This window comes from Varroa destructor, unplaced genomic scaffold (assembly GCF_002443255.2).
Source record: "Varroa destructor unplaced genomic scaffold, Vdes_3.0 BEIS01000004.1, whole genome shotgun sequence".
In the NCBI taxonomy this organism is placed as follows: domain Eukaryota; kingdom Metazoa; phylum Arthropoda; class Arachnida; order Mesostigmata; family Varroidae; genus Varroa; species Varroa destructor.
In genome coordinates, this window is record NW_019211457.1 from 43,238,180 (window position 1) to 43,259,188 (window position 21,009).

A 21,009-nucleotide genomic window follows, 5' to 3' on the forward strand; every position below is an offset into this window, starting at 1 on the left:
CAAGGAAGTCAAACTAAGGAAAGCTCACGATGGAGAAAAGCTTGGGCCCAGCCACGACTGTTGAGTGTCCCAGGGTACGGTAAAATCAGCCGGACGTGACATCGACTAGCTGTCAACAGCTCAAAGAACTTTCCTCTGTGGCGACGGACACTTGGTTCTAAACACCAATAAATGTGAAAGAAAAAATATTAATTCGTTAACAAATCTATGCTTCTTCAGACAAATGCTGTGCAATGCTTTTAAATCTCTTTAAAATTAAGGCTGTACAATCTGTCTGTACACAAACAGGAAACGTTTTTATAATCGAACAACTCTACGCAACAACCCGTATTACATTTAAGATGCATCTTAACAAAACGCTAGCCCCAGTGACGTTAATACTCGCCAAATGAAAAAGCAGGTTCTTAGCTTTATGTAAACACTTTTATGTCTTCGGCCATATAAGAGAAGCTTTAAACACTGCTCTTCGATTTCGGAATTGGAAGATCGAGCTAGATAAATTTGAAATCACTCTCATTTGGCTTTATATCACCGATTTAAATCAACTGACTTGAATACCATGCGCATCGAACCTCCGATCCTCTGTACATAAGGTCCCATTTGTTATCAAAAAGGACGTTGGTTCCCACGTAAACAACCATTTTCGTAAGTGATTTCTGCTATGCTACTTTTATTCAAAAACTCTCTGTATCGATTAAATTGCACCTCGATGCCCCTTGGTCCACCAGGAAAATAAAACTTTATGATTCAGGAAAAGCCTTCGGGTAAGTTTTCAAGCAGCAGGCTCTGTGGTACAAACGAGGAAACTTATTCAGGGGCCATGAACTTTGGTTGAATAGCAATAGCCACTTAGTTTTTCTATACCATACACATATAGTTAGCTTGTCGACAACTACCAAAGATAAATAAAAACATACAATGAAGGACATAAATATTTAAAAAAATCATACGTGTGCATAATAAATACATGAACGGTTGGCAGGGTACTACTACACCTGGATTTAGAAATACACACATACACATACGCTATAAGTGTTTAGTAATCTGTACTTTGTCAGCAGACAGGGTACTGCTTGTAGCATTTTTTAAACCTTGTTGAAATTGGTGATTACCCTATTTAAATACTAGTGGGTTCACGAAGAGAGCCTACTCATTTTCCATTAGATTCTGTCTGTAAGCGGAATCGCTCTGATCGATAACCGTTAACATTCATGCTTACCTCGTAACGTTAGCATGAGATGCTAGCATAGATTTTGTATAAACTCTTGTGGTCGCGCATTTGCAGATTGCAAAGTTTATGTACATTTAAAATAATTTTCCTATAAGTTTATATAGCCGTTTGTGATTGTAATAAAAGTAATATTAAAGAACAATGCCAAGGATATTTAGTATACGTGGAACGAGTAAATCAGACAGAAGTACTGAATAAATGATTCTGCTCCGATTAAAGGAATCAACATAAACCCATAATCTTGAAAAAGGCCGATTTCTGTTTACATTACAAGTTCTCAGTTGGAACCACCTTCAGATGTGCGTCGATGATTTTAGTAATGGACAACGCATATTGTCCAACTTCAAATATCAAATCTATCTTCTGCTAAGTTTTGTCTGCCTGACCTTTGACCTTGGGGGCCCCACAACTTTCCTCCATGGGCTTTGGTTAAGCCGAGCTCTATTAACTACAAAATGGAAAAGTCTATTTTTTGAGGTTTTTTGTTTTGACTTTACGATAGCGGATACATACGCTGATTTGTTCTACATCCGGGACATCAGTAGATTTCCAGTATGATCGTCCCCTTATGACACTTTCACTTGAATACGATCGCTCATTAGACTGTTGGTATGCCAACCAATCTGCAAGCTTATCGTTATATGCAACAGCTAGGACGAGGCGGGGCGGTACTCGATAAACTATGATAGGCTCAAGGATGCTTTTTTGGGGGGTTTATGCGTCGTCGACTAAAATTACGGATGTATTTGGCACGCTCCTTTTACTCTGTTTCAATTACTGTGACGGTTTCATGATACACTCACACAAAGTCTGTTCGGTATAAATAAAGAAGGCAAACTCTATTTCTGTGGCTGCTACTTATTTCATATGGAATGACACTGGCTTTATACAAAGCGGTCGATCGCTTTAATCGATCACTAGACGCTTATTTTCGGGCGGTCCCGTTGCATGAACTGTGACGTATAGCTCTCCGAGTTTCGAACATATTGATTGAATGGGCAGTTCCGTTGCAGAGCAGAAGCACCTTTATGAGTTAAGCGTTTGTTTCGACCCTAACTTGTATCTGCGATACAACACTCAACGATATTTTTCTCGTGGGTGCTAGTTGTGAAGAGGCGTTCCTTTGTCGTACATTCGTTGGTGACTATAATTGCGCACCTGTCGCCCATTGGACCTTATAGGCGGGCAAACTCGGACGAATGAATCTGCTAGGAACATTGCCTACTGTAATATGCACCCATTGGCTTGATCTTCGGTCAATCTGTTGTATACTACTAAACGCCTACGGCTTGGCTTTGACGTCCGAGTTGATTCGGTCTTCTTTGCGGTTGGTTGAGGTGCTTGTATTCTGACCGCAATCGTTGCGATTCATCGGAGTGATTGCATGTTGCGGACCTCGTGGACGTACCTGTTTTCCTTGGGGCGTTACCCCTAACTTTCCAAACTTATCCAGGAAAGAAAAAGAATGCTCGGAGCGCTGACAGATAACGATACATTTCTGTAGCAAATTTCGAATAGCATCCGAGGTTGTGAGCTGTCCTAGGATGAAAAATTAGGTAGGGTCCTTTCTTTCAGTTTACATTTTTAACTAGAACCAGTATTAGCATTTGTTGTAACGTAAAGATCGATATAATACATTTAATTGATGAATAGATTTAAGCAGATTCTCGTTTATTTTTCTTGCCTGTACATTAAAATGTAAGCATATTTGTTATAACCTAATAAAAACATTACGGTTTTAAAACCTGCAGCAGCGTAACTGAAATTCATACGACTCTATATAATGAACATATAAAGCAATGACCACACAGCACGTCATTGTGGTTCCTATATACACCTATGTATAGAACAAGGAAGAAGAAAACATTGACACGGAAGAATTTGTCCAAAGCGAGCAGCAGGACCTCTCTCGTGACTACCCCAATGAAAGTCCGCCTTGCAAACAGGCAGTGAAACGTGTAATAGAGCTATTAAATGTTTGTCTGAATTGCACTGTACATCTGAAAGTACACTGATTTGCGTGAGTATATGGTGTAATAGAAGACGGTGTATGAATAGCAGGATTGGTAAATAATAAAATTAAGAGTTCAAAACAACAAATCGCCTAAGATGACACGGGGGCAATGGGGTCTCCTATGCTTACGGATGATTGATTTTAATGTTAGAAAAGAAACGTGACCATTTTGGTTTTAGGTTGTGCATAACAAACTAAAATGAGGCGAGACAATGATAATAACAACGATAAACACATTAATGGGCAACGACGGCATATTACTAATTGCACGATGAAATATTATATTGTATAGTTAAAAAAAAAAAAAACAACTAATCCGTAGCTCACGCACTGAAAAACAATTGAATGGAGTTTACGTTGGATAATATCTATGTACAGCATTATATTAAAGTAGGGTTTTGCATATTATAATTATCTCATAGCAAACATAAAACAATTAAGCTGTCCACTCATCAAAGAATGTATTGATCATCAAATAACATTATATATATATATGTGACCCTTTTGCACAGCCCTGTTCCGTTCCATTGGAAATCATAACCGGCTCTTTTTGTTATTCCTGGCTTCGTTTTTATTCAATAAGGCTTCTTGTTCTTCGATCAGGCAGCTCCCGTATCCCAACGGGTTTTTACTTTTTAATCGCTTATGTGCAGCATCAGCTCTGATCATCTTCTTCTATTGAATCATTGCCAACGCTTGCCTCTATAGTTTGAAGTTGCCAGGCTCAACCAGTTGAATCCATTCTTCTGTTCGATGCAGGGCAGTGACGTATCTACTTCACAGAAGAAGTTCCAACCGCGTATCAGCTTTAGTTCACCAATTCTAATCTTTCTACCGTTTTCCGCGGCAACTCTAATTAACTCAACCATTTCTGCAGTGTTCCCCTTTTGCCTGATTGTGACTTTCGGTATTGACAGTTTAACAGGGTTACAGACGCGTCGGATCCTTTTTTTCTATTTTTCGACTCGCCTCAGCGAGTATCCACCAGACCCTAAATTGGTTTCATAACATTCGACTTCCGAGTCTAGCACTTTCTTCTTGTGGAATCGATTTGACGTACGCTTGACGTGCCCTCCATGAACATAACTGATTTTACCCTCAAGGCGTACCTCTCAAGAAGATAGCGATCACAGCACAAGCGACTGTAGAGACATCGCAACTCTCATAGGAAATTATCATTGTGTTCCGTTTGGGCGATTGCAGGCCATATTTTTTACGTTACCCGCAGACTGGTAATTACGCTGTCGCATTCAGCCAACACATAGCTATGCTAATACAGAGATACGAACTGTGTATCTCCTTTATCTGTCCTTTTCTTTTTCAATCTAGAAATCTTTCGATCTCTTTTTCGTTTGGCCATCCGTGCTTTAGTCCGTGCTCGTTGAAACAACTCCAGTGCGCCACTAATAATAACCGTAACGATAGCTCTTTGCAAATATCGTTCAAATGCTCGTGTTTAGCGGTCTTTTCGCTCGTTACCGCGCCAAACGAATTAAATTGCCAACAAAAAAACAAACAAACAGGGGTTGATGTAGTGGACTTCTTACGATGGCTCGCCATTGTCGAGTGTGTTTTGCCTGTAGTATTTATGGGATATTTTCAAATCTAGCCGTTAATGCGATTATTTAGCGGCAGATATACCACGATTCCATGGAACTAATTAAATAAGATTGAAATGTCATTCTGTTTCCGCTACCTGGGCCTCTAGCTCAAGCATTGCAATTTACTCTTTTTCTAATGTAGTCTGCTCATAATCATTACAGCTGTAATCCACACCAGCAGTACCGCCAATTTTCAAAAATGAACCACTCGCCACACTATAAACTGCGCTTACCAAACGTTGCGATTCTATATGTTGGAACAGATGTTGGATGTTTTATAATGTCATGATGTAGAGGCCCTTTGCCATGTACAGCGAGAAAATATTTTCAAAGCCCAACCACGTCACACAACGTCCTGCGCAAGGCTTACATCGGTAATGATTGTTATATAATATCGTTTGATTTGTGCGGTCTCATAGGTTCCATAAGAAGAGAAAGAGCCTTGAAATTGACGGAACATAGTTTGTCTATCTATATCGTGATGATTAACTAAACGTTAAAAGACAAAATCCATGTATTTGTGAATTCTACTGTGTTGGTTTCCAGCCGCATGCGTTAGATCTTCACACAGAATAATTTTCTTTTATTTCTATATACAAAACTGAGCCTCTCACTTCGTTCAGGACCTAAGGGAGGCGCGAAAAAAAGCAATTTCCTATAGCGTAGCAATCTCGCCTGGCAGACGGCGGAGCAAAAGAAATATCACAAATGTTTATCTCATGTATAGTCCAGGTTGTAAAATATAAATAGATCCGCGCCTAGCTAGCGTTGTTCTTAGATTTATTTCAGAAGTTGAATACGCTGTTGCTTGTAACTACAGGGCCCCAAGTTGACACTTAGCTGATCCGTGAATGCATCGATCAAGTTAGTGTGGATAAAAAGATTTATCTCACCTGTCCATCTACCGGACGACCGCTGTTGGCCCATTACTCTTTGCTGCGAATCTATAGGCAACAATAGTTCACCACATGGGCAACCCAGGCTCGTAGAAATGTTCCTAATTTAAGGCAGGTCACGCCAGTGATCAAAGTACTTAATAACATATTTTTAAACCTATGCTATTTTCCAAAAATATTTTATAGGATGCACGCTCAGTATCCTATATGATGTTAGTAGCTTTTGAAATGCATTGGTAATTTGTCACCGACCCATCAAGCCCAATAGCCAAAGTCGATCAAGTGTGCTCTATCAATAATCCTGTCTATCGATAAAATTGCAACTTACTCTACCGATTCGTGCTAAAATCATATAAGAAAGAAATCAATTAGGTTGTTGCCTTTCGAGCCGCACACGCACCTATATCATCTCATTGAGATATTAAGCCTACATCTTGTCCAATGCGTACGAAAGAACTACCTGTCTCTCGCTGAAGCCCGACCACTTCTGCGCTTCACCGTGGTTCTGCGCGATCAGTCGCTCTGAGCTGAAAAGCTCTACTTTCTGCGGCAGTAATAAAATGTCTCCGATACGCTTAGTGCTCGATTTAGGTAACGTAGTTATGCCATACTGAAGTTTGACGATCTCACAAAGCCTATTGGGTTGACAAAGGTCAAGGAGGAAAGCGTAGTCGGATAACGCTAAACGTATACATAAACGCACCTAGATTAGTGTACGAAGGTTGCCCAAACGCAATAGCTTTTATTCTGATATATTCCTTTTTTATTCGGCATCCTGACAGGAAAGCTCTTCCTACTTTGCTCTTTGAGTATATGCTCAACGCTCCCTCAAGATCCACATGCCGCCCTTATTTCATACTTTAAAGCTAGGTATCTCGGACAGCAGAACAAAGATAATTTTTGGACGCTAATTATTCTTCTTTCACTGAGAACAAATACTGCCGAAATAATCCCGAACTGAAGTGAGATCCCTGTAGATGAGAATACTACTCCAAAGTAGTTTGTTAATTTTAAAAATGGCATGTTCGACCTAAGGGTTCACTCGACCCATTTTCTAGAATTCATCAAGGACCAGCTTGTGTCGTTTTTGGGGGAGGATAATGGCCAAATACATCGCATAAAGTTGTCACCATATTCGCGACAAATATTCTGGGTTGCATTTTTAGTTTTTAACGTTGGAAAAAGACGACAGGTAACAAAAATGCTGTTTATTGCTATTCGCCATACCCATCCTCGAGACAACGCGCGATGCACATGCGCTTAGAATGCAAAACGAAGGGTTTCCGCCAGTTCACCGGACTTAGCTATCAGCAGACGAGGTCTACGTGATGCCGCAGTACTCGTAGGTCTGCTTACCTGCAGCTAGAGGCACGTGTGACAGTTAGGTTTCAAAATCGGCCGTAAAGACACCTCGTTTCGTACTGGAAGGTAGCTGTTCAATACCGGTAGCAGAAAAAAACTCGCAACACGTTTTTGTTGTCAGACATAGAGTAAGAAAAGACAATGAACAAGTTTTTGTTAGTACTTTTTGAATAACTTGGTATGTAACTATGCTATATGTATTAGCGTGTCAAATCAAAAGAGAAAGATCCTTTCCAGGACATAACGAGATCTGAATATTTAACGAGTAAATCCATTTGCATAGCATATTTGAGTACTTGTCTATACGGTGCAGGCCAACCTAGAGCAGGCCCCTCTGAGCAAAAAACGTTGATCAGCATTTATCAGTCGTATTCTTGGGTCATGGTAGCCATCGGGAGAAAGCATTTCAATCAGGCGTTCTCACCAGGATAATAGAACATTTGTAGTGCTTTTGGCCTTAAACTTTACCAGTAGCCACGAACTGACGAGTGTTAGATATTCAAAGGGCACAGTGACATATATAAGAGACAGACTAATTACAGCCAACTATTCTTTGCTATTCGAAAGGAAGCCTCAATGAAACGTATACATTGACATCTAGCGATCTCAATGATGAACAATTCTGTTGACGTGAAGTCAAGCGACAATACGACGTCTTTTGCTAGGGTATACTTAGTTTTTATGGCATCATTCAGTTTTTTTTTCTTTGGCATCTAATGGCGCAAATGTACGATATTAAACTGGGTTTAATAGATTGAAACTGAATATAAGAATATGCGGTTCTACGTTAGGCCAATAACTAAGCCCTTTAGTCCTATCGGACTGCTAGTCAAGTACGTAGAACTAATTCGAACAATACGCACATAGCCGGTCCAGTAGCTACTTGGCTAGACAACAGCCTTCACAGCGGCCAAACAGCCGTTGGCTTCAACTAATGCCCGTATACGTTTTTTGCCGGCATTGTCGACACCGATTTTTCGAAAACTGTGTTCTTCATTGTTCAAACAGACTCGAATATTTCCACTCAGCTTTTCTGAACATCTACGATTTCTCAAAAAAAAAAAAAAAAAAAACGGCGACCCCGCTAGCTTTGTGTGCTGGTTAGGTGAATAAGGATTTGAAAGGATTTTCTCCGGCGGAATTGTTTGCTAGCATTATGGTTTTTCGTGTGGATGATATTTAACCTGTGAACTCGATAGACGAGAGTACGTGAAAGAAGATATAAATTTGTAGGCAGGATTCATATACTGTAGCCAAAGGCAACTTCTATACTACATATAGCGTGCAGGCGACACTAGCAATACAATAGACCCAAACGAAGCCCAATTATTTATAAACACGCAGTGTAGAACGCGGAAAGCACACAATGTTTAGTACTTTATTTGTATTAGTTTTCAATTATGATCGTATATCGTTTTTCAAGTTAAATCGCGATAAACAGTAATCAATGAAGCTGCTAGCCCCATGGAACGCTTCAGACGTCATCTTTAAAACGAATCTTATTTTCAATTTCAAATAATAACAGGACCGCCATTTCTGTCGCAGCCACACTTAGAATTTCAAAGACCTCTACTGCAAGCTCGGCCACGATCACGCATCACGTGATCGCACTATATTCCCAGTATCGTTCATATGATATCCTATACATATTTATACAGAGCAGTTTCTAACACGATCATAAGTCCCATTTGTCACTTATGAAATAGGTTTATGTTTATATGCCGGTAGCTAGAGAGTTTGCAGTGTCACATCCGATCTTCTTCACTGGACGACAGGACACACTTGAAGGCTCCGTTAGTTCTTGATGATGAAATGATCTACATCATTCCAAAGTATTGCCGCATGATTGGCGTTTCGTTATGTTATTTTTAACAAAATTTATCATGTAATTGTTTTTCAGCTGTAAATAATAGTCACAAATCAGTAATCGTATCAGGAATCCAGCACTGGCAGAACAATACGTGCCTTCGCTTTGAAGAGGTCGAAAGCATCGGGCGTCACCATATCCGTTTCCGAACAGATAAAGATGGGTGAGTCATTAATATTATACTGCTATAATCTTAGTAAGGTCTTCGTTAGTTCGGCTCTTATTACTAGCGTATAGTTACGATGCAGCATGTTTTCGACAATTCCAGACTACACTAGCTATTTAGCATGTAAGTTACGACGTCCTGTTCTGTTGAAACAAAAATGCAATTTATATAGAAAATGTTAGGTGGACCGTTTGATTTCTCAGTTTCATTAAGACCTTCAAAAGGGTTGACGAAATTGTATTTCAAGTGCTTATTTAAATCATATACTGTTAATCGCTAGATATGCTGTAGGCCCAAGAATCTCAATTAGTACCTTGTCGCCTATTAGTCTACCCAATAGCCCGCCGTAAATTTGCTGCAAGCCCACAAAAGCGTCACAGACTACTTACATGAGTCATATTGTGTTTATGTTACGTGTTTAGACCTTCCACGACTAATTTAGTTTTATGCTGTTATATCGATAATCAGCGCAATATTTCAATCCTAAAATCCTGCAGCTATCATCCAGTGTTATCCATGCTATAAATTTAAGCTTTGCCTCCGCGTACAATTGAAGACCAATAAGTGTACAAGTGCACACGCGGCGCACCAGATAGGCACACTTGCGCATCAGTTCTGATCAACCGTATCTATGGAAACAATTAATCATGTGGCCAAAATATGCACACATAATAGCGTGCTATTAGATCGCAGGACCTAATGGTCTTTCGCCAACTCGTGCTACCAATTCAACAAAACTCAATTCAACTTATTTTCTTTTTTGGGCATTATTTTCTTCGGCTAAGGCAGCGATCGGCCCCTGCTTGCCTTCTTTCGCCCTTGCCTTTCCTTTATTCTATCACTGCTATCGTAATCAGCGTAATAATCATCGATTCCATCAACATCCCAATACGTGTGGAAGATGATATTGTAGTTGAGCACCGCCCATTGTCGTAAATTTTTCTCGGTCCATGAATATGTGTACGCCTGTGCGCGTGTCTATGTTGGCGTGTGTACGCGTCTAGCTTTCCCGTTTGCTGATTCGTCAGTTTGATTCCCGCTTGCAAAGCTTCCATTGCGCCAACTTCCCCTTCCCAGTCATCAATAAACGAGAGGGCGGGGGTGCTCCCGCTTGATAGTCGTCTTTTAACCCGTTTCCTTGTCATCTTAGCCTCGTTCAGTTTGCTTCTTTTTCGTCGTCGTCATCACCTTCCCTATCATTAAACCGCTGCAGCGAAATGCGTGCCTCCTTGACAGCATACATGATTGAATAGTCGTTTGTTCGAACAACGAGGCGACATGTGGTCGGATCGTGCATCGTTGCGCGGCGGGACAGGATTCGGCTGGTCACCTTATACTATACTGCTAAGGGCAGAATATCAGTTCGGTCTTTTCGTGGTAATGGCATATAGTTGTAACAATTGTTCTCTCACCAATTATCTCAGCAAGTACGTTCATCAAGTCAGCTCACACGTGGAGGGAGCCGAATGCCGAACTTGGGCCCTAGCGACAAAGCTGGAAAGCTTAGAGAACATACGGCAGCCAAAACACCCTTGATCAGCCTCGTCCTCGCAGACGGCAAACGGACCTTAGTCTCTCGTCTGGCTGCTATTGCTGCTGACGCCAACGGCAGCAGCGGCGGCGACCGTGGTCACGATAGGTCATATTAATACGTACGGTTTTCTTATCCCCTACGTCCGCCCGTTCGCTCATATTCAACCCGTTCTTTTTTGAGATAGCAGCAGTAGAAGCTTCAAGCACAGTCTAGTGCAGCGCTGCGAGGTCCTGTTGGATGAACGCATTGAATCGTTACGCTTACCGTAGACTGATGGTAAACTTAGCGTCCTCAGGTGTAAGAATGGGCAGCGAGACAGCGTGCGTTTCCTTCGGCTGTTTCCGTTCCCGAGCTGCTGGTTTAGGCGCTTTGGTGCTGCGCTATCCTCCTCTGTTTCTGGGCACCTCTGCTAATGCTAAGCTGAGAAGAAAATGAGAACAATAACGACAGCAGCGGCTGCGGCCAGCGCCCCAGCGACGTCAAACAAGCTCGCGGCGGAGGCACAGCTAGCGGTCGAACCGTGTTTTCTATCTCTACATTAATTAGAAGGCGAAGGAAAAGGCGACAACGACGGCTCTTCCTTTACCAGACGCTAGTCAGTTAAACTTGTTAAATGCCCGAACCCCAAAGTGCGCCCCCATTTTCTATCCCTTATCGATCTTCGATAAGCCCCCTCCCCCCAGGTAAGCTCCAGTTCCCACTCTTCTTATACTACACCCGTACTATTCGCCCGGTTCGCAATCCCATGCCTAGTTGCAGACGTTTATACGAAAACAATAATACCGTTCAAATTTATCGGCAGCGCCGACTGGCGATTCCCTGTCCGACCACACTGGCCTCAGCACCATCGACATTACTGACCTTTAGTGGATAACATCTTTCGAGGGGCAGCAATGGCATAAGCAGTCCATGCGCCTTTTGACAACGAAATTTTCCCTTACTGGATTGGCTTAGGAGAAAATATTTTGTGTACGTGCGTTCGAAGCAGTAATAGTGGAGGTTTATGGTGGGAGTGCCGATAATGACGCTAACTATAATCCAGGCTAAAGTGAGTTTGAAGGATACAGAGGAAGTATACTTATACGGAGATTGATATTTATTATAGTAGCTTGATATATAATTGCGAAACGTTCATTTTTATCTATTCAACAAGGAATGAACGCGTTTCGTACGGTACTGGACAAGTTGACAGCTATCATAATGCGTATGTATTATTAAAACATGTCTCAAATGGCCAGGCTTCTACACACCAGCACTTCTACAATAGCTATTTGTCTAACAGGCAGTCGCGTTTTTCGTATACTCGTTTTTGTACTTTCTGCGGATGGCTAAGTAAGGCAAACGTTTAGAAGGACGACCTGGTTACAAAACATGTAACCAAAGCCACAGAAGATTAGGCCACAAAATGTCCAGCCTAAAAGCTACTATAGTGAACAGTCAGCACGTACTGGCTAACGGTGAGCGCCACAACCATTATATCACCCTTTTATTAACCCTTTGTCGCAAGAGCTGTGGTAAATATTTTCTTCTAAGTGATTTGCAAACAGATGAAAGATCGGCTTTGTTCTTCAGTTTTTCAAATGATGTATACACTCTATGGCACTGTTATTCCAAACAACATCTGCAAAGTCGAAAAATATTAATATAAACCACCTAAAACTGAATCACTAATATGGCTAACTGAACCATTAATAATACTTCGAAATGTCTCGAACCCAACAATCTATTATAGGATGTCATGCAGGAATTCAAATTTATGCGCCAAAAAACAAATGTTTATGACTAACGGTACAATCTGGTACCCATTGCTGCTGGCAGGCTTATCCGGCTAGTACGTTGAGTGCTGAGAATGTAATTTTATTACGGCGGTAGAACGTTTTCGAGACAGAATCTGTGCATCGCAGCTTCCTATAGTGCACAGATTAGCAGTGCGCAGATGGCGAACAACGTTCCTTTTTACTGTGCATCCTATTGTCACGGAAGTGTATATCTTTTTAGTATATTAGCACGTGCATAACCAATTAAATGAAGAACAGGAACAGCTGCAGCTGGGAATGATCCGCCGAACTGACGAACCCGACTCGGCAACTCTACGAGAAAAACGAGCCACCATCGGAGCTAAACCGACGCATCGACTTCATAATACAACCAATTGTAAACCAGACTGTCATCAGCTACCAGTCGCGAGAGGTTATTTCCTTGCAATGCGGATCGTCGCCATGATTTGCCTGGACAGAGTGAATGCTAAAGAAAGAGAGCAGTCACAGGGTAAAACAGGATCAGACAACTAATAGTAGCCACGACTACCCAAAAACCTTCCATGGCACGTTTGTACTCGGCAGCAGAACAAAGGAAATGCCAGTCATACTTTTTTGTACGGCCAAAGGTGGGGTTGCGCGTGAAACGTTGTCGGCTTGTGCGAAGAAAAAGGAAATCCCACATTATTATTCGTAGTCGTGCTTGTAGCTGGTCGCTCTTCGCAAGTTCACCATCTAGCCCCCGATGGGCGGACGAAGGGGCATTTGCAACCGTCCCCGATGCGCCTTGCTCCGTTTACTTCGATATCGCTGTTACCTGCTTGTTCCAGCACGTTTGTTGTTACTGCTATTGAGTTTGACACGACAACAGCCGGTGGCTGTTTAGTCGAGGCTGGCTAGTTACGACCATAACGCTATTATGGTGTCAGTTGTACAGCTCGTATATACGTGCGGTAATAATAGCAGTGGTGGTGAAGGTGATGGCAGGACTAGCAACAGGATCAGAAAAGATTATTGATTTCTTTTGCCCCAGCGGGCGCTTGCTTGCCCGAGGTGTCGTTTCTTACCAGCCTTCGTTGCTTGCTTTCGGCAGCGTAATTGAACGTCTCCTGATCAACAATTAGAGCCTGTAGCTTCTACAAGCACCATTTTTTGGCCACCGCCATCTGGGTACTCTTTTTCCGCCTTGGGGTCCCTCGATTAGAGTGCATTTGGATACGAATGAGGCATGTTGTTTGTGCTATCTGTCGCGTAGCTATATGTCTTAGAACAACGGATACCATATAGTCTACGTAGCATTAATTCTAATTTAAAATAGATTTTCAATTGTGGGATGCTTGTAAGAAGTTGGTTCTGGCCTTGCATTCGGAGTTTTAGGCTATGGTAGCGAGTTACCGAGGGGCACACTAGGTTCAGTAACTTATGGGCTTCAGTATAAGAAGAATCGTTCTGTGCTAACGGTCAGCCTATTGGACGCAATGCTACTGCGGTTTAAGATATGAAACTTGAAACATTTCCTAGAAAAGAGACAACGCTAATAATGACTATATCATTAACTTAATTTGCTTAAACGACACGGCATAAAGATTCTCCTTCTAGAGTTAGACCAGTATTGGCTATTTTGAGACTATAACAAAGAGTTTACAGTTTGAAAAACATGGTTTTCAATTAAACTTAAAACTACATTTTCTGAACTTGACAGCATATCTGTACGATATGATTACGTAGACATATATCTGAATTATATGAAACGTAGCGGAGGCGTAAATAGTAGCGTCTATTGGGAGGGGAGCGTTTTTGTCTAACAAATAAACGTTTCTCCGTCCCGACTAAAATTTGTAAGAATAAACAGTTGCTTGCCTACCGAACTGTTCACTCGATCTGATGAGTTCTGGCGTCCACAATTGCAAGCGCGATATTGCCATTAACAAATTAAAATTGCCCCTTTTGTGTTTGTATAATAGTTGCTGGTCTCTGATTGGTCGTACGATGGGCATTGCATCAATTCAAAGTGCAATTCTGGGAGGGCTAGTTCAGGACCTCGTTCAGGGGGAAGTCTTTTACCAGGATATTAACTTACAGCGTCCCGGATGTGTAAAGGTATGTATACATATCTACTGCATAATTAATCGCAGTATTTTTTCAACACGTTAAAGGATGAATGGGGTGCAAAAATAAATTTTCATTTCTAGTTTCAGTATGTCGTACATCACAAAACGGCAATCTTTTTAGACAAGATAAAAATTAAGGTAGGATGTAACCGCTTCTTGAACAACCACAGATCACTTATATACATGTTCATGGATGTCCTCAGGAGTTTGTTGATAAAAACAACTTCTAGGCTAGACCTGGCTTTAATAATAGCTCTAACTATTAAACATGTCATATAACAACCTCACACTAATGTATTCCCCTGTAAGATACGGATTCAAAAGTTACATACCAAGTTATATAAGTTCAGGACAGCCACACCAATATTTCCATACCGCTATCAATTTACTCCACGTCAGGCTATTCCTGTAAGTATGTTATAATAAATCCACGTAATGTATGTGCGAAACGCTGAACCGAAGTTGAATGGTAATCGACTCTCTAGCATATGATCGAGCAGCAACTAAATATTCATATAGGAAACACCCTAAACGTATCTGTCACAGCAAAATATAAACCGTGCTCCGTAATTTATAAATAAAATAATGCATAAAGGAGCCTCTTTAACCGTGATTTGGAACATGAAGAAGCGAAGTGCACACATATTGAAATATACCAGGACCGAACTTCTTCAAGTAACTCGATGTAAGTTTGTGTTAGCATACATTCTGCGTCGAAGTGCGCGCATTTTCCTACTTCCATCTAATCTAGATCCTGTAAAATTCATCCTGTTCGAACTATCCTTCCGACTAGGATTTAGGTCATAACAATATTGACTTTCTACGAGGCTCGTACCACCGGTTGCCTTCCTGCTGGTTTGACCTGACGTTGATGGAAACTGCTTGCGGGAATTGGTCAGAGGACATGAGAGAGTGAGGCAGTTTGAAACGTGCTTCTGAGAATGTAGGATTCCTTCGGCAAAAAACAATCCAACACGTCAAAAGCAATCACTCGATATAATGAATAGGATAGCAAATCGCATTGGGTTTATGATTTACATTGCGTGATACGGCTACCGTTCAATGACCGTATAATCTATAGTACCCTCATACGGAAGCGAGAATTCGTAGACATTCCTCCCTTTAACTGTATAAAACTTTATTCTCCCGCATTGTGAACACTCGCAGATCGTAATAGCTAAATGGCTTGCATTCAGAGGCCTATAAAAATAGGGATCGAAGAAAAAATGTATCTAAAATACAGCCAAGCTCAATGAATTTTCTGTTCCGTCATGTAATTCCATGTATTCCTCTATTCTATTTCATCAAATCTTTATATCGGTAAACGGCCTGTTCTCGTAAGCAACACTAAATGAAGCTTCTTAACGATTCCGACTCGCTGTCGTGTTGCCTTTGATAGATCCCAATTCTGTTTCTTGATGTAAAGCACAATTTTGAAACTAACATTCGCTGAATACCGATCCGCATAGACAGTTTTTGTTTTCTGCTCTATGTGCTTGCTGGTCTGAAATAAAGAACCAACCAAGATCGCTGCTTTCAAAGCAGATTTCTTTTCGTTTCACTGCTTTTCGCGTCAATCGAACTTCAATCGAAAATGTCTATGACCTCGGATAGTTTGCTAACACCCATGCTAGGTCGAATTTTGAACGTCTCACGTATGGCGGTTTGGGCGGGCTACTTCTATGTGGGCTTTGACACTGGGCCTTTTATGCAGACGCCTGTTGTTTCCCATTTTTAAATCGAAGCCCAGCACATATTTCGAGATTTCCCTATCTCACGGAATATGATAATCTCACATCAAGGAGAAGGCCCACAGAAGGCCTTTCTCTCGGTCAGGAGCAGAATGTTAGCTTGTGGGCGACGATGAGGGCGATGAAAAAGAAGACACCAGCGAAAATGACAGCAAAGTACCTAAAAGATGCAGGTGGAAGTGCGGAATACTAAAAGACCTAGTTTTGCCGGCTGGTAAAACAAACGCCAACGTTATGTAGTTTGGGAGGTCCGAGAAGCACGGCACCACCATCCGCCGCAACTTCCTTGATTTATTGGCACGAAACAGCATGGCGTAACATCTCGTACACCAGCACGACATCTTCTGCACATTTTTCTGTCGCGTACATCCTTTTAAGCTAAACCCCCGTTCCCCGACAGTCCCATCCCTTTAAAACTGAATATGCCTTTCAGATACGCTTTTCATGCCTACACATGTGTTCGTGTCACAGTCTAGAGGCCTGCTAGAGACTATTTGCGGATATTCGGACTACTATAGAATAAATACGCACCCATCGACTAGCAAGTAGTCTTATGTGCGCACTATGCACGCATATGAGTATTACTCGTGTATAGGTATTTGCGAGGCTTTTTTAGTTCCTTTAATAGGCGGAGACACGACGGTGGTCATATCAGCAATCGTCTTAGGTGACACGTATCTACAACACTTTCGGCAGAACCTGAGGATAGAATTAACTATAAGATGGATTAAAAGTCAAAGAAGCAATGTTGCTTAACACGATCATTTAAAAGTATACCTATGTATGCTCGTCTGTGTATCTTTCAGAATTCGAACAGAAGACGATTTTCATGGTGTCCGCTGTTCTTTTTTCGGTCAAATTACTTCAAGTTCTAAGGATATTAATAACAATAACATGTTTAGATTAAAAGAGCAAAGAGAATTTCTATGTTAACTACGTGATAAGCTGAGTAGACAATGTACAATCAGACATTGATAGTTAGCGTCAGTCAGATCACAGTCGATTGAGTGCCTGCGCAGCCCTCTCTGTTGCATCCACATGATGTAATACGGATCCACTAGTCTCGTGAAAAAGACTATCGTCCGCCAAGCTACGTATACATATGTAGCTTAAATTTGTTACATTATTTTCAAACGGGATCTCGAGTTTTGTCGCTTTCAATTCTCAGACCCTCTTGTATCTTCTGTGTATATATGGGTGGGCAATGGGTTCAACTTCTAACTGCAAAAAATTGTCTGCTTGCCTATGACAGGCTAAGGCGCCTTTGCGTCTCCTTCGCTATTCTGCCATGGGTAGGGGTGCACCTATATCGTATTTCTACATTTCGTTTGCAGGCAGAGCAGACATGACTGCAATCAGTCAGGGACAAAAGAAAAAACCACAGTCATTCTGAGCCCAATTCAGATAAAGCCATCTATTGTTGATTGCGTTCATTCGTTCGATAGAAGTTTACGTTTCCACAGGGGTTGTGTGCAAAATACCTTCTTCAATAGGCGGACTCTTATAGCATACACCGACATGATGGTTATCGCAAAAAATGCTGCTAGAACACCTATTATGTTTTCTAATATATGTCGGAAATTGCTATAGTGATTAAGACGAAGCTGACATGCCCGGGAGATAAAAATGGCATCAATGATTTGGGAATTTGAAACAGCTTCTGGAAGCCGTGTCGTGTCGCCTCGCAGTTGAAAGCAGCGTGAACATTGTGTTCTGGAAGCATTAACATTACCTGAAGTAACTATGCGTGCTATGTTTGAAGCTATTGTTATCTGTCCTAGTATTTGTAATTAATCCTCACCAGGTGTATAGTGAACAGGTCGGATGAGTATACACAAAATTAAAAACATTTATTGGGCGTCGCATCAAACTTTCAATGTATCTAGGCGTTATTTTACAAGTATTAATAATTTTAAATAGACTTACGGCACGTCTTTTATCCATCTTTAGAAATATGAATCGCTTAAAGCCTGCTCTGAGGAAGAAAAAGCAGCGCGCAGCATTTGTTAGGCTACTAGTTCTTGCTGGCTATCAGTTATGAATTGAGAACGGCTGACAAAGGCAATAAACAGGGAGTCTGAAGTAATCAGTGGGGTGGTCTCATGAAACAGTCGATGGGATTCCAGAGGCCTAAGACCGGGAGACCTTCCGCGCAAGCTTCATTCTCTACGAATAATAATCAGAATCAGATTGAAAGATAGATAGCAAACTTAAATCGACTCTGTACCTAGAAACGGGACTTGCAGGCCCACACATCTACAAAAGCGGACATATCCTAACGTTTGGGAGAGATACTATTTTCGTAATAGTTGGCTTAATTGGTCAGAGTACGTTCGGATTCTAAGAAATGCGCAGAATCCTAAATACAAAGCGTGCAATTTTAAGCAATAGGATATTCGTTGTGTCCTTTGAAATAATGAAATATTTTTTTTGAAATCGATTTTGGGCGTGCGTGGCAAGAACCTAGCTAACGCAATGGTATCGACCGATTTTGTCCTTGTTTTTGGGCATTTTACAATCTACTTGTGCTACTATTCATACATTTGGTATTATATTATTGTATATAAAATATTTAGGCCGCCGGTTAGAGAAATTTTTATAAAACGCGGTGCTAAGACAGATTCGTTGTTTCTCTCTTTCAATAGGGGCGGTAAGGTTGCTCGTATCGTTAGAGAGCGAATTGGTCAGGTTTTAGAAGAAGTTGCCATTAATGTTGACGTCAACCCAAACATTATATCTCCTCATAAGATTAGGCACTTTTTAGCTGCTCAGGTGCTGCAAAATGGGGCTAACCCGCGAATAGTTCAGGAATGGCCCAAAAAATTGTTCACCGGTCCATTGCGTAAACAATATATCAATCAGCAATTAGCCCTGCCTTTGCCCCACTGTAATCAAGTGAGCATGAGGATTCAAGGTTGATTTCTAAGCTGTTAGCTGAACATCCATTTCAACTACCGCTACCGGTTAAACCATGGGACAGCGAAAACGAGCAATCGATTACAGGACGTCAACGCTCTTTGATTTTTTGACCTTAACATTCCCATACGCTTCAACGTGTTTATTGCTATTACCATGGATACCGGAAGATGCATGAACGGATAAGACCCAACGCAAGTCAGCAATATAAGTATGCTTTATCGTCTTACAACCGGATGTGTCGTAATGGCTCATTTCAATAGTGACATTATGAATTGTGCGTATACGATTCCCTATTTGCCATAGTGCTAGCGCCGCGCTCGATCGCTAGGTTCGTTCATTTGGTCTGGAGTAGATGCCGCCTGGTATTTTATTTCTATTGTGCATGCATTACGGTAGAATGAAAGTGAAGCGAGAGAATCGGTTTGTAAGTGTTTGAAGAGGAAATGAGGAAAAGATGGAGGACACGCACACAGACTCGCACTTTTGCGCACAGCCGATATATCCTCTGAAAGTCGCGATAGTCCTACTGGCCTTTTCTTCCGATCCTATGCAATCTCTGCCTTGTACATTATCATCGGTACCGGAACCTAGTAGTCAGCCTCGCTCGACGTATGGTGGCCATAAAATATAGCAGCGCTAGGGTGAACGCAGCGAGGTATAACGGCACGTGGGTTTTTGAGGAAGATATTGTTCTCGCATAGGCTAACAAATTTTTATTAGACATTTTCACCAGTGTATGCGTTGTCTCACAGGAACAGAACCTTCCTTAGAACAGTTTTTAAGAGAAGAGACCTTTAGTGCACACAATATGTATATATGTATACTCATTTAAGGGTATAGGATTAATGTTTTTATTACTGTTTTTCGTAGGGCATATTCAATTCTCGAATAGCTAGCGACAGACTGCTGACAAAGTAATACTTGTGCAGGCAGAAACGTAGTGTTTCCCTGCCTTGCTGGGAAGGTTTATTGTGCTAATGTGCAAGAAAATAATATGGCACCGTGATGAAATAATAATATTGCGATGATGGTACATTGCTGGTGGCCAGTTGCATCCGGTGGCTTTGAAGAGCGTTAATGTTCCGCTTGTACAGGTGCGTAGACTTTGCCGTGCAAATGAGTCTGTCGGCCTAACTAGAACAAAAGTGGGCCCGTTCAGGAAAACTCATTCATGAGTTTTTCTATCCCTTTCATCACAAATGAATTTATGATGAAAAAATTTGATCAACAAGAAGCAAAAAAATGCCCAGGCTAAGTAAGCCTGCTTGGGTAGGTAGAAAGCGGTTGGCCGTGCTGCAGGTGCCGTAAAAAATAATTCACGCCGTTATTTGTCGATGAATCTGCTCCTCACTGCATGCTTAGTCCTTTTCTAGCTGTGTTTCACCATCTGAAATGGTGTTGGCTACTGCGTGTTTTATAATTTTCACCAAGACGCAATAAATTCTCTAATCATTACCTTTATTTTTCCAGTTTTCTGTGTTCTCAGGCATTCTGGCGATTACTCATTGATTATAGAAAAATAACAAGTCGTTAATAAAACGTCCGTCAAAATCGAGATCAACGAATGAACGAACGCCTGTTCTGTCGAAAATAAAATTTAAGATCCTTACGCTTTGGATGATCGCTGCTGGGAAGGGATAGAGGGCCATCGACACGAAGTCGCTAATGGAAACGCCAGTAAGAACTGTGCTGTACAAAAAAAAAGGGGAAACAGAGATCCCCAGACCAAGCAAAAGTCGAACTAGTGGCATTTGTTAAGTTCGTTACTTAATCATGGAGCTCGATGTTTCGATTCACTTC

The 21,009-nt window shown here is 41.4% G+C and overlaps 1 protein-coding gene across 8 annotated transcripts in view; it reads left to right on the forward strand.

The window, feature by feature from the left end:
* LOC111250350 (blastula protease 10-like) overlaps window positions 1-21,009 on the forward strand; it is a 92,653-nt gene that overhangs the window by 12,375 nt on the left and 59,269 nt on the right. For all 8 annotated transcript variants that reach the window (XR_015326124.1, XR_002673318.2, XR_002673309.2 and 5 more), the window contains exons 4-5: window positions 9,005-9,134; window positions 14,393-14,528. Coding sequence is in view for 2 of the 8 variants with exons in the window: in XM_022805467.2 (XP_022661202.1) it covers window positions 9,005-9,134; window positions 14,393-14,528 (266 nt within the window). In the remaining 6 variants the exon portion in view is untranslated. The remainder of the gene's footprint in view (window positions 1-9,004; window positions 9,135-14,392; window positions 14,529-21,009) is intronic.